Source organism: Lepisosteus platostomus, chromosome 7, assembly GCF_059453375.1.
Source record: "Lepisosteus platostomus isolate fLepPlt1 chromosome 7, fLepPlt1.hap1, whole genome shotgun sequence".
Classification (NCBI taxonomy): domain Eukaryota; kingdom Metazoa; phylum Chordata; class Actinopteri; order Semionotiformes; family Lepisosteidae; genus Lepisosteus; species Lepisosteus platostomus.
In genome coordinates, this window is record NC_142617.1 from 9,867,208 (window position 1) to 9,881,601 (window position 14,394).

Here is a 14,394-nt window from a genome sequence, read left to right on the forward strand (position 1 = left end):
TTTTCAGTTAAACCTCTTTTTTAAAACATCTTAAAAACATACTTGCTAAAATGTCTTGATTTGCACAATTCTGAATTGTCTCAAACCTTTTTTTCTTGGAAGGCTTGAAGAACTTCCCCATTTTTCAGCTCTCTGTGAATTAAACTGAATAAGAAAATGTAAAAAAAGAATACGAATGTATCTATGTTTTAACTTAAAGTGAGGCATTGGTGTTTTATTATAAGTTCATCCCTTGATGAACGTATAAAATGGAAAATTAAATGTTACTGCCTTAAACTCATCTGAGGAGCTTAAACTTATCGCCAAGTAAATTTAGGAAGTTATGCCGTATAAATTATGAATCTGCAGACTGGGAAGACCTCTATCATCCTCTTTTACCAGCTACTGTATGGCCATCCAGCTGGGTAAGGCTTCAGATTTGGTATCAAGCTCCTGATAACTGTTGGCTAGAAAAATAAAAAAAACCTTCAGCTACCAAATACCATCAAGAGTGGGAAATTGCAGGGATAAAAAATGGATATATAGAAAAGGTTAAACTGGAAACATAAAGAAAAAGGATACTTAAGAACAAAAATGAAAATGACACTATAGGTTATTCTCTTGCAATATTTCATTAAACTTAACTGTGGTCAAGGGTTGCAAACCAATCATAGTGAATTATTAGGCCTGCCAGAAAGCAAATGACTGTGATTGTTTGTATTGTTCTAGAAAATAAGAGCAGTGTGGATTTTTCATTTGGCCCGTTTGGCAGTAGAAGAAGCAGGAGTTTGCTTTTGAGGTCTCGGTCATCATCATCTGATCCACGTTTCTTCTTTCATTGTCCTTCCACTGGGCGCCTCTGCCTTCCATGTTGACTGTTGCACTCCAGCCCTTAAAATTGTCACACTGCGGTGCAGAAAGGAAGAAGGGAAAGGGATGGAGACCAGGACGTGAGCTTCACACGACACATTTAGTGGTTTTCCTGCGAGAAACCTGGATTACAAATGGAGGATTCTGTCAGTGACTTGGGTTTCAGTGTTCTTTTGTAGAACAGTTTACAGAAATGATTTCACAGAGTGCAGAGAAGGAAGTCTTTGAAGGACTTTTGATATGAAGAAGTAATCTTTTCGTTCTTGTAAAAAAAATAAGTGTCATGCATTTTCAGATAATGCCTAATAATTAGGAGTAAACCCTAAGCAGAACTGGTATTTCAGTTGAAAGTAAAGGCATGTCTAGACATGCTTGATCCTAAGTGGCCGTCACTGCGGTCTGACCTTCCAGAAACAGCTTTCAAAAACTGACCAAGATCAGCTCTGAGCTGGAGCTGCATCGACAGAGCCCCAGATTTAACACCTCATGGCTCCAGTTCTCCTGCTGTTCTCGTTGAGTGCCCGCCTGTTTAATAAAACATGGCAGATCAATACGAGCAGAGACGGGCCCTGTCATCATATCCAGTGATGGAGCATGGTTCAGTGGCCCAGCAGGCTGCCATCAGCTCAACTGTTCTGGGCTCCACACACATCTTAATGAGACAGTTTCATGAGAGTGGGCGTGTGCGCTTTGCAAATCATGTATTTCTCAAATTCTCAAAGAATTGTTTGTCTTAACACAGTAATTGGAAGCGTTAATATGTCACTGTCATTGTAAGGGAGTTTTTTTTTTACAAATTGGAATCAAGACTTGTGCTTTTTTAAATGTCTCTTTATTTTCTCATTTGTTAAAGTGGTTTACAGGTGTTTTGCTACTTTATGTGGTTAACAATTGTAATGAAATACAAGGGGGAAATGGTTGTGCACCATTATTTAAGGAAGGAATCTAGTAAATAAAACATTTTGCTCCTTCAGTCACCCGTCTTAGAGTTAAAGTCAGACCTTTCCAACTTGTAAGAACAACTTGCTAACAGATTGTTTTTTCATGTACCTGTTCATCTTATAAAACGCATTGTCTGCTTTACTGTAGTCCAAAGACCTGATGAATCGAGCCCTTGTTGTCACTCTGCACTCCTCTTGGCAGCCTGTATTATCATTTTCCAACTCCTTATTACTGAGGGATTGCTCAGCATCCCAGGGGAGGACAGCCCTCCAGGTGGCTAGCCCTTTGTAAGAGCCTGACTGCTTTCGGTTGAAGGAAAAGAAGCAAAAAAGATGGGAACAGGGAATGCACAGCTATCACTTTACCATCTTTTGAAAAGACGCTGGCTTTGGTGTGGGTGAACACTGCTTCAGGATGACAAAATCCAGCAGGTTCCCCTCCTTCTTTAAACTGAGAATATCCCGGGCCCAGACAAGCCAGCGGGCTCTATAGCTCATCTTTTATAATCCAAGACCTGCTATGACTGAGGATCTTTTGTGTCCACAGACTGGTACAGATTTTGACAGAGAGGAAGGGGAAGAATTTGAGGACAACATGGACGTGTTTGACGACAGCAGTTCCAGTCCATCTGGCACCCTAAGGAACTACCCACTGACCTGCAAGGTGATCTACTCATACAAGGTAATGGAATCAAGACACATCCATGCACCTACATTGACCTCCTTTGAAGTAACGAGTGCTGTGTTCACTCGTGATCCTTACAAAAAAAGACTGCCACCGTTACCACAGAAAACCGTTCAGATCTAATTCTTAGTTCTGTTCCAGTTTGTTCTCTTCCATCAAGTTCTCTTATTCCCTTTCACGTCAACAGTATGTCACCCTTTTGTGTGACGTGGCAGTCTGATGTGACAAAAATGAAAATCCTGGAGCTGGCACTTTTTGCAAACAGTTTCAGGCTTTTCAATCTTCATATGCTAAGAATTTGTGTCAGCCCAGCATCCTGTAAGTGTTAACACTCCTGTCTAACCTGGGCCTGCTGTGCGGGTTTGCAGGCCTCCCAGCCTGATGAGCTGACCATTGAGGAGCAGGAGGTGCTGGAGGTGATTGAGGACGGAGACATGGAGGACTGGGTGAAGGTACGAGAGCGCTCCTGGCTTTGTGGGAACTGCTATTGAGGCTACCGTCTTAATGAAGTACTGATGTTATCCTCTTCAGTCCTTAGTAAGGTTGATCCATGAATTGCATGATGCAGTTGCAACACATTCAAAGCTATAGGTTACTTGGAGGGAGTTGTTTTGAACTCCTATGTTCATTAATATGCTCGATGAGTTAATTGCACTTTTTAAGACTAAATATGGACATCCTTTCCACATGTTCTGCCTGGTGGACAATTAATACATCATCCCCTTATGTTCTACATGTTTTATTCTGCCACCCATATGATGTGGAAATAAGAACCCAGAAGCCCTTATTGGCAGATCAGACACACTTAGTTATAGCAGCCGCTGCATTTTTACATTGGGCTTTCCAGGGGCTTCTGTGTATATAATTGACGCAAAATTGTGGCATCACACTTAACTGCAAGAGGGCAGCTGACGCAATAGACATCGCCTAACTGATGGGGTTTGCTGATTCCAGGCAAGGAACAAGTCGGGCCATGTGGGCTATGTCCCCGAGAAGTACCTTCAGTTCCCCACGTCCAACAGTCTCCTCAGCATGCTGCAGTCCCTGGCCGCCTTGGACGCCCGGTCACACAGCTCCAGCAACTCCACCGAGCCTGAGCTGGCATCAGGCAGCATGAACGGGGATGCCAACAGTAAGAGCACCTACACCACGCGCTCGGAGAGCCGTACATACTCGACTTGTTCAGTTCCAAGACGGGCGCAAAGTGTGTTGGCCTCCTTCCAGGCCCCTTTTTTCTCCGTTTTGAGATATTGCAGAAATCCATATTTCAGAATATTGGTTATACGGTACATGAGGTGAACGGCATTGTGGCTCTTCGGTCAGCATTGCTGCCCCGCAGTGCTGAGGCCCTGGGTTCAATTCCTGATGCGCCAATGGGCTGCTGGGATAGGCTACAACTCCACCTCGACCCTGTCTTGGATGAGATGGTTAGAAAGTGGGCGGATGGATATATGAATCTTGAAAATATAACATTGAATAGTTGTAAATGTACAGTTGTCCTGCATCTGTATACCCGGTCTCCCAATTACCTAATAAATAAATCCTAATTACTAGTAGGAATCCTCCTTCATTCACTTCTAGATCGTTGTTTAAAGAAATAAATCAGGAAATGCAGTACTTGTCAGTGCAGATTGATCAAGGTGAATAATAGCCATTGGTGCAATTTAGTGAGTCTGTATGGTAATGCATGTCAGGTATTAATTCGTTGCAAATTAATTGTCACTAACATAAATCATGCTAACCCAAACACTTATAAAGTACGTGGCAAGAGTGTAGAGTTTGTTAAAGTGATAGCAGCGGTGTGGCACTCCGCGTTGAGGCAGTGTGGGATTGCGAGCGGGACGCCTGTTAATTTCTTCCGTGCGCGCCCTGGCTTGCAGTGAGCTTCGTGAAGGCGCTGTACGATTACGAGGGGCAGACGGACGATGAGCTGTCGTTCCCGGAGGGCGCCATCATCCGCATCCTCAACCGGGACAACCAGGAGGACGACGGCTTCTGGGAGGGGGAGTTCAACGGGCGCGTGGGCGTCTTCCCCGCGGTGCTGGTAGAGGAGCTGGCCACCTCGGAGAACGGGGACTGTCAGTGGATCACCGACTCACAGGTACACATACCCACACGCCACACCTGAAATGCGGTAGGAAGTGGTAGGTTTGTTACAAACTGAAAAATATTTAAGGATGCTTGATGATGATGTGTGGAGTACCTATTATAATCTGCATATCAGTTCAATATTATGTACCCCATTCATTAAACGGATAACGCTGGGTGTTTAAAAGGGAAATGCTGTTACATTTCTAAAACCCCTTCACTTGGAGTCCTTTAACTGCATCTGAAGATGAGTGTGTCACCTAGATGCACAAATAGACTGCTGTAAGTTTCTCTTTTAAAAGGGAGCTGCAGTCCCAATTTCTCAGACCTGTTCTTAAATCTCGGTAACAAATTGACGTTATAGAAAAAAAATGTCAAATTTCAAATTAAACACAAAATAATGAACTTTGTGAAAGTTCTGGAAGTCGCCATGTTGCTGCAAACTCACGTTCGAGTTCCCACGAGCTGTGACGTGATGCGGCCCTTCCTGCTCGCTAGTAACCGTAAAGACTAATGTAAAGCGAAGTACGAGCAAATAAATACAGGTTGTGCAGCAGACATTTCACAGCAGAAATGTTCCAATGTGATCTGCATGCAGAGTTAACAAGTAATATTTGTTGACAAACTTGCTTTGAAAGTGAAAGCAATATTCCTATTGGATTAAAAGAGAAGTATTCACAAGCCTGGTTGTTTACAATGTCATAGGGCTGCCACACATCACCAGAAGTTGTGTTGCCTTGTTGTGGATCACAGAACATTGTCCTGCGCATTCCTGAAGATTTAGTCTATTTGTGATCTAAATTGGAGGTTTTATACGTTACTGTGTATGTTACTTTCATTGTGCATATGGAATGCACTCATCAAAGCTGATTCTTTCTGATCCTGAAATCTTAAATAGCGTTGCAGTTCCCTTTAATTGTCTTTTGTATACAAGAACAGTAGATTTTCCAGGCAGTGGACAGATGTAACTCTCTCCACTGTCTGGAACTCTGTTCACGGTATTTGTGAAGACTAATAAATACGGACGGACGTGATGGTGCCCTTCCTGTAATTTGAATGTTTACAGAACTAGATCAAAGAGGGAAATCCGAGAAGGGAAGTGGTTTTGACTGGCCATTAGGCTTGGAATTTGGGAGATCTTGCCCCTTCTGTGCTGGTGACGCTGGGAAATGAGCTGCAGCACAGCTTCAAGCACGGCTAAAGGAAAATGGCGAAGGTTGTCTGAGGTTAAGGTCGTCTCGGCTGTCTTTGCAGGTGTCTCCCTCTCTGCGGCTGCAGTCCTCTCTGCCGCCACTGCCTCTGTACGACCAGCCCCCCTGCAGCCCGTTCACCAGCCCTGACAAGACCACGGCGCCCCCTTTCCCCCACTCCGCGTCCGTCAACGGAGAGCACCAACTGTTGCCTGCGCCACTCAAAGGCCCCGCTCACAGTAAGACGGCTTTCTGCGCGGTACCGTCCAGACCTCACCAAGAAATGTAGAAACATACTGGTGTTAAAAATTACAGTACAGATAATTCTGCTTCCACCATTCTCCCAGCAGTCACCGGCTGATCTGGAAACAGTATATCATATGTTATTTACACACAATAATTGCTTCTCATTAAGCAGGCACTATACTAAATTGCCAGCAGCCATAACTCACAACTGGCAGCTCACTGACTCTCTGTGGTCATTAAAAATCCCAGGGTGTTCTTCCGAAAAGAGTAGGGGTGTAACCCTGGCGTCCTGGGCAAATTTCCCATTGGCCCTTGCCAATCATGGCCTCCTAATAATCCCCATCTATGAATTGGCTTCATTACTCTGCTCTCCTCCCTTGCTGATGTGTGGTGAGTGTCCTGGCACACTATGGCTGCCATCATATCATCCAGGTGGATGCTGCACATTGGTGGTGGTGGAGGAGAGTCCCCATTATCTGTAAAGCGCTTTGAGTGGAGTGTTCAGTAAAGCGCTGTATAAGTGTAAGCAATTATTATTATTATTATTATTATTATTATTATTATTATTATTATTATTATTATTATTATTATTACTAAATTGAATATTTTGTTCTTTGCAGTTAGCAAGCTGAGGTTATGAGTACAATACAGCACTGAGTCTCTACTATATTATACTTTAAACGTGTATGTAGTGTATCTGTGTTTTTAAGTTCTCGATGCTTTATGACATTTTTATAAAGAAATTCAAAACACTAAATAACATATCCAAAACACCCCAAAACAGTGTCATATAAAAATGTGGAAAGTAAAATTCAGCTGTCGTTCACTGCTGTCTTACTTCATCATTGAATCAACACTAATCAACTTTTTTACTATGGAAAAAGTTCTGTGAAAGTATTTTAAAACGTAATGATTTTAAATTTCTCAAGGTGTGGTGTTTTTATACATCATGTCTTATTGAGATGCTAAATTGTATCTCGTAAGCATCACTCCCACATCGTAAAACTTTAGGAGTGCCTTTGTAGGAAGTGTTCTGTGTTAAAGGCGTGCAGAATGTTTAGTGGAGGTGGAGTCCATATTACTCTGGAGTACTATTATTAAAGTGCTAACGATGTTTTCAGGCTATGATGTGTTTCTCACATTGTTTAAATCCTTCTCTCAGATCACAACAGCTTCTGTTCTGAGTCCCCCGGCTATGCTCAGCCTCTGAGGCTCACACCAGACAGCGGCCCTGGAAAGCTTAGACCTGTAAGTTAACCATTCACCCTGAATTTCTACGTACAGTCGTCTCCCAGAAAAGAAAACTTTTGTGGTTTCAATAAGCCGTGTGCTTTTTTTTTAAAAAAAGAAAATGGGAATCAACTATGTTTTTAATTTAAACCTCATTTTGGAATCTCCCAACAACCTCCTTGTATTGGCCATTCATTCTTTGACATGTGTCAGCTGTAGGAGTGGGGCTCCAGACAAGTCACTGGAGTTATACTCTTGCCAGAACGAGAGAATATCCAGACTTCCTGGTGGGCCTCACAGCTGTTTCGTGTCACGGCCTAGGCTCCAGCTGGTGATGTCTGGGTCATAGGGCCCAGCATGCAGTCTGAGCCAGTCTCTTGATTGGCTGAGCCAATCTTAGGAGCCCCAAACCTGCATGCTTGAAGTGGAACATTCCGGAGCCTGTTCTGTACATCACAGATCTGGGAATCGGGGCCGGTTTTGGTGTTCGTAGGCACTAACCCTAGGCACTTTGACTCTGTAATGTTCAAAAAGAGGGGTAAACGCCAATGGAATTACGTCGATTGATATGATGCACTTTAAACTATTCTAATGCTAAACCATGTGATGGATGGAGCGAGTCAAGCGACCATCACTTCTATACCTGTAGTTTCTAGAACAGCCGCTAGACAGCGTTTGATTATTGATCTGGAGCACCTAGAGTCGATTGCAAGCATGTTGTTTCAGCTCATTTTTCGTTAGTCGCTAGTGTTTCCCTCCTTCGTAGGCCCTAGGCACTGTGCCTACAGTGCCTTATGGGAAATCTGGCACAGGATATTTCTAAACTGAAACCTGGATGAGGTATCCGGAAGGATTGTAAAGAGAAAGTAAGCAGAAATGGGACTTGGAACGTAAGGATGTGCAGTGGTAAGCTACACCATGAGGCTGCTCGAGGTACAGCACATCTAACGCAGATGTGTGGCTGTGTGTTTGCAGGTCCGTGCGGCGCCCCCTCCACCCACACAGCACCCTCGTAGGCAGGTAGAGAAGACTGAAGAGGTGGAGATCACTCTGGTGTAAGAGCACCACACCGGGGGAAGGCTGCTCGGGGGGCACCGTGCTCGTGGACTGAACTGGACCAGGCTCCGAACCGTGGTGGGGTGGGGGTGGGGTGAGACAGGCCCGTGGGATCAGTCCTGGAGATCCGGCACCTCTTCATTATGAGCCCTCGTCTTGAGTCAGGAGGAAGGAGGTTTGAGAGTATTTATTACGCAACAGACTGAAAGACCTTGGAAACCCGCTGAAGAGCAGGCCCAAAATCGGCGGTCTTCTCAGGGATCCTGCCTGCACCATGCGGAGGTGAACAACTGCAAAAAGGTCATCTGTAAACTCAACACCGGGCGGAGGACATGGTGTGCTGAAAAAAGGCTTCAGCAGTCCCTAGAAACCTTCCTCTGGCAAACGCCAGCAGTACAGACAATGGCACTGGTTGGATTGGGCCTATAATTTATAAGGATCTATAGAGAAATTCACAAACATTTAAACTAGAAAGAAAGGGGGAGGGGAAGATCCAAAGAAAATCTGCAAGGGAGATGTCTTGGAAGTAGAATCAAAAAAGAGAACCCAAGGGAAATCAGAACATCAAAGGACAAGGTAACTAGGTGCTTATACCTAAATCCCTGGAGTATTAGGAACAAAATACAAGAGATGGAAGCTACTGCAGTAACATGCACTTATGATGTAATTGGAATCACTGAAACATGGCTAATGGAGAGTGATGGCAAGTGATACAACATTAATGGGCAGTTGTTCTTGAGAGACCAGAAGGAATGAAGGCGTGGCGGTATAGCACTATACAGTACATCCAAAAGAGCATTCGTATACAGGAACTTAAAGAATCAGTGGTCTTATAAATTACATGGGTCATACTTAAACAAAAATACATAGTGTAAGGAGTAGGCTACAGATCACAAAATTCATATATTATGCAGTTCAGTATCATGAAATCAAGAACATGTGTAATGTCTGCATTAACCTAGACCCTTTCAATCGATCATGATAGGTTAAGGAAAATGGGTGCAAGAAAGCCATTAGAGATATCCGAAGCAGTTTAGGACATCATTTCAGAAGATCAAAGTAAAATGATTTCAGAAAATGAAGGAGTTCTTGAGAAGTGAAAGAGAACAGAAATGGAAACAGTAGAATGGATGACACCATTTTAAAGGTATTCTGCTTGAAGCACAGAACAGATTAAGTGAATAAGTAAATCAGAGTAAAAAAACAGTGTCCAGTACGGCTTAGAAAATCAATTAAGAAAAATAGAAGGGGGAAAAAAAGCACTTTATAAAATGATTGAAACATTTCAAAGGGAAAATTAATTGCAATCACATACACTAAGGTTATAGGAGAGGCAGAGAGAGTTATAATATCTCTCTGATTCTCTCTCAAGAACATAAGACCCTAAAATAAAGAAAATCAAGTCAGTATTACAGCTGTAAAAGATCAGTGAAAGATGAAGTGCAGTTTCACAGATACAATAACCAGAAAGACTTAGAGAATGAAAAGGCTGACATAAATTAAGATTTTATCCAGGTGTTTACCAAAGACGAAATTTACAACATGTCTCAGGCTGGGGAAGGACAAAGTTCTAAATTAGGAAAAAGTTGCAAAGAAGAAGTAGAATTGTTAAGGGTATTAGAAGCACTTAAATAATTCCCCAATACTCAAAGAAAGAGATATTATCTGTAGGTCATTAACAAAGCTCTTTGTGTAGTCCCTCTACACAGGGATAATACCCATTGACTGAAAAAGTACCCATGATTGGAGTAGCACCCAACATAACCATGGGGTGAAAAACTGATGGGGTTGTACACCAATAAGTCTTACTTCTATTAATTGCAATGTTACAGAAACTATTATTAGACCCAAACCAGAGGATAATCTGTTTAATGATGGGTCTAAGAAGGGTAAGTCATGCTTAACTCGTTTCCAGTTCTTTCAACAAGCGACAGGGGAAATGGATACCGACTGTACACTTGACTCACAATTTACGTAGGTGTTTAGGGATTTTGAGTAGTGTGTAAAGCCAAATTCGCATATAGTCACACTTTACCCTATAACCCTTATAAAAAACCCCTTCTAATTATGCTAAAAGCAGTATAAAACGGTTAATAAAAGTAAATTAATGAGACGACTGTATAGTGCTTACTCACTAGGTCTCATAGGCATGTTTGAAAATATTTCGAAGAATAAGGCATTTTTTCAATATTTTTTTAAATTTCCATAGCCAACTACGTAAAGCTGCTAAGTTGAGAACACGCAAGTTGCGAGTCGACTCTATTTAGCCTTTTAGAACTAAGTGCTTTTGATTCCTAATGAAAGGTTCATTCTTAAATTCAGGCAGTAAGAATTCTAGGTAATGCACATATTCGGATTGAGAACCGGTTAACATATAGACGACTGTACAGTCAAGGGGTGAATGCTCAAACTGGTGTGATGTAATTAGTGGAGTACCAGATGGAATTGTATCAGGACCATTGCTCTTCTTAATTCAAACAATTCTGCCATAGTTAGTGAACTCATCAAATTTGCAGTTGATACCAAGTATGCACTGTAGAAGCTGCAAAGATGATTTAAATTACAAATGATAAAAAAGGCTAGGTAAACACCTGTTAGATGGCCAAGTAAACAAGTTCAGAGGATTAGACGCAAGTAACAAAAACATAAAAATATAAAAATAAGATGGGAATCGGTGAGATTGAAGAAGATGTTTATGGGGGGGAAAAGGACCCATGTTGATGCATCATTTACATCTTCCACACAATGTTGGAGGAGCCAAACAAAAAGCAAACAGAATGGTAAGAAATATAGTTAAAAGTGTTCCAAGGGATGTTATGTGAAACTTGTATAGTGCACTAGTAAGAACCTCGTTAGAATATTGTGTACAATTTTGGTTACCACATTAAAAAAATATATATATTGCTGCTCTGGAATCAGTCCAGAAGTGTGAACAGATACATATCGGGGCTTAAAAGAATACACTCACAGGCTAAAAGAACTGATTCATTTTGGTCTTGAGCAAAGAAGACTACAAGGGGATCTGATTCAAAGGCCTCGACAAACTCAGCCCTGCCGACTTCTTCACAGTCAACCATGACATCACAAGGGGGAACTACAGAAAAGCGCGTTGAAAAGTGAAAAGGGAAGACCAAGAGACACTTTTTTACCCCAACAGTTCTGGGAGTTCTGGAACACGCTTCCCAGCCCCGTTGTCCAAGCTGATCACCCTGTCTCTTTTTCAAGGCTTGTCGGGATGAGGTCCTCGGATCGACTACTTACAAGCAACCGAACAGTAGATTTTCCGAAAGGTCTTAGCTCGCTCTAACCTTTCCTTGGCTCTGATGTTATCTGAACAGTGGAACAAAGGGATGGCAAGCAACTTGTGTATATACAGAGTCACAAATATTTTGTGCCTTTTTTGTGCATCTGTGTCTTTATTGGGCATTTGAAGCAGGAAACATTTGAGTGAAGAGGACATGGCAGAGAATGTCCATAAGCAGGCCTGTCCTGAAAGAGGAAGATGATTGGGGAACAGTGAGGCTGTTCTCCAGGAAGTCTAAGGCCCAGCTACATGTAGTCATATCATACGTATATAATATGCATTAGTACAGTACATTACTGTTGCCATAGGAATGTTCAAAATATGCGAAACATTTCTTCATATAGCATTACCATGTCGATATTTTATGTGATGTATAATTGTTCAAATTAACGTTTAGGTGAAAGGGAGTTGAAAAAAGCAACATGCGAAACAAGGGGCTGGACCCTCTTGGAGATTTTCCCCTTCACAAAATTAAATGAGAGTAAATTTCTTCTATCTCATAGATAAGGGAAGTGTGGCAATTGAAACAATACCAATTACATGATATATCTCTTTTTCAGCTTTTGTAATAGACACAATCCTCTGTATTGCTAACATGCAGTCCACAGTAAGAAGAAATGCAATGCAGATTAGAAGAAGATTTGGATCTGAATCAGGCATTAACATTAACGCCCATTTAATCAATGTGTAGACCTGTGTCTTTTCACTTATCATCGGACTTAATCTGCGTTTATATGCAATTCAATAAGTGAACATTAGTGGGGGTGCTTTATTTTACATTTATCTGTCATGTAGCTTTGTTAAGGATTGAACAGAATATAATTTGGCTAAATACTTAAGAAATGGGAGCATAGTGGTAATGTGTTTATCAGACTTCTTCCACCTGGTTTAAACTACAGCACAGGATCATTTCAGATCCAGTGAAAATCCTTCACTCATTTATCACGTTTTGAAAAAGCTGTCATTTCAGATTCTGTCTTTTCTGTGATCCTTTGATTTCTCTTTTTGAGGGGTGGCAACCTTCTTTAGATCTAGTGAACACTTCCCCCCCCCCCCCACTTTCAAAGTATTTTTTCCCGTGTACAGTCACCTAAACCTATTCTTGGTTCAGTGTCCTTTCAAGAAGTGAATTGTGTGCTTTCAGCTACGGTCAGGCCTTCAAACAAGCAGAAGTGGCAATTTATTTTTTCCAAATGACTGCAGAGCTCTCCAGGCATTTGAAATGCAAAACAAAACTGAAGAAAACCTTGTGCTTGCGGACCAGAAATCAAATGTCTGCATCATCAGGAGGAAGAGACTCCTCTCAGACTTGCCTGTAATTGGGTTATCTGTAGCTGACAACTAGTCAGCGTAAATTAATTCCTATAGGGGCAAACTGGTCATTCAGAATTCTGAAGCTCTCCAAACCAAAAGCAAGGAATATGTTAGTGTTCTATAACTTGAGAAAGTTAATTTAAAAAGTGCTTGGTTTTTATGCAAAAAATTCTTAACAGCACTTTTCTTGTTGCTGTTTTTTTGTTTGGCTACCCCTAAAATACAGCCTTTGCCACTTATCTTGCATATTTGTGAGTGTTGTTTCTCAGCATTAGTGTGACTAATGCCATTTGTGATTCTGCACACCTGTCACGGTTTTTATTTCTTAAAAATGAATTAGTTAGATCTTTTCAGGAGGAGAATGCTTTTAACATTTATCAGAATTATTCATTGTAAAAAAAAAGGTTGGGGGGGGAATGTGAAGTACAATATGAAATCAATCAGTCTAGATATTAAAAGTAGTTAGAGGGGAAGATGTATAAATATCTGTGTTTTCTGTCTCTTTCTCTTTCAATTCTTGTTGATCTCATTGAGATCTTTTGAATGTTATCAAACTTGTTTTGAAGTTTATGGTTTACAGCATTCGTATCCTTCAAACACTCTTGTCACCAGAGACCACCTCTTGTATTCTTTTTGGCCAGTTTATCACTTAATTCAAACAACTCTCCATTGAAATACCCACAAGTAGTATTATTTTATGTTTTATATTATTATATTTTTAAGCTGCTAAAAAAAGACATATAACGGGCCTTCCCTTAACAGACTTGTGAGCGCAGGGATCACTCTGTAACCCACAGTGTCAATGTTGGAGAGCAGTGGTGCAAAATACTTTCTGCATTTTATGGGCTGTAAAAAGTTTGTATTTATTGTGTACAAATGTTAAATAATAAAACAAATGAAAAGGTCTATATTTGTTTTTCCTCCTTGTCCGGTGTCCATGTTATTTTTGCTTGTTTCAATGCTAGAATTTCATTCCTCCTCTAAAGCAGACGTGTAACATCAAGTAACAGTCTGTAAATTCCTAGGCACAAAGAATATAATAATAATAATTGCTTACACTTATATAGCGCTTTTCTGGACACTCCACCCAAAGCGCTTTACAGGTAATGGGGACTCCCCTCCACCACCACCAATGTGTAGCATCCACCTGGATGATGCGACAGCAGCCATAGTGCGCCAGAACGCTCACCACACATCAGCTATCAGTGGGGAGGAGAGCAGAGTAATGTAGCCAATTCATAGAGGGGGATTATTAGGAGGCCATGATTGGTAACCTTAGTTTTTCCCAGGAGGTCTCCCATCCAGGTACTGACCAGGCTCACACCTGCTTAGCTTCAGTGGGTTGCCAGTTGTGAGTTGCAGGGTGATATGGCTGCTGCTATATAGTATTAGGTTGAAAATACAGTATTGTAGCGCTCTCGAGTTCACGTATGCGTCCTCGCCACTGCCGCCTTAGGTTGGCCCCACACAGCTGGGGACTCGAACCTGGAC

General features: G+C 41.7%; 1 protein-coding gene across 2 annotated transcripts in view; it reads left to right on the plus strand.

The window, feature by feature from the left end:
- Window positions 1–13,809, plus strand: part of LOC148658128 (F-BAR and double SH3 domains protein 2-like) — an 82,673-nt gene extending 68,864 nt beyond the window's left edge. For both annotated transcript variants that reach the window (XM_088639120.1, XM_088639121.1), the window contains 7 exons: window positions 2,338–2,472; window positions 2,844–2,927; window positions 3,430–3,607; window positions 4,356–4,576; window positions 5,818–5,992; window positions 7,162–7,247; window positions 8,205–13,809. In XM_088639120.1, the coding sequence (XP_088495246.1) occupies window positions 2,338–2,472; window positions 2,844–2,927; window positions 3,430–3,607; window positions 4,356–4,576; window positions 5,818–5,992; window positions 7,162–7,247; window positions 8,205–8,288 (963 nt within the window). In that variant the 3' untranslated portion in view covers window positions 8,289–13,809. The remainder of the gene's footprint in view (window positions 1–2,337; window positions 2,473–2,843; window positions 2,928–3,429; window positions 3,608–4,355; window positions 4,577–5,817; window positions 5,993–7,161; window positions 7,248–8,204) is intronic.
- Window positions 13,810–14,394: the final 585 nt, after the last annotated feature.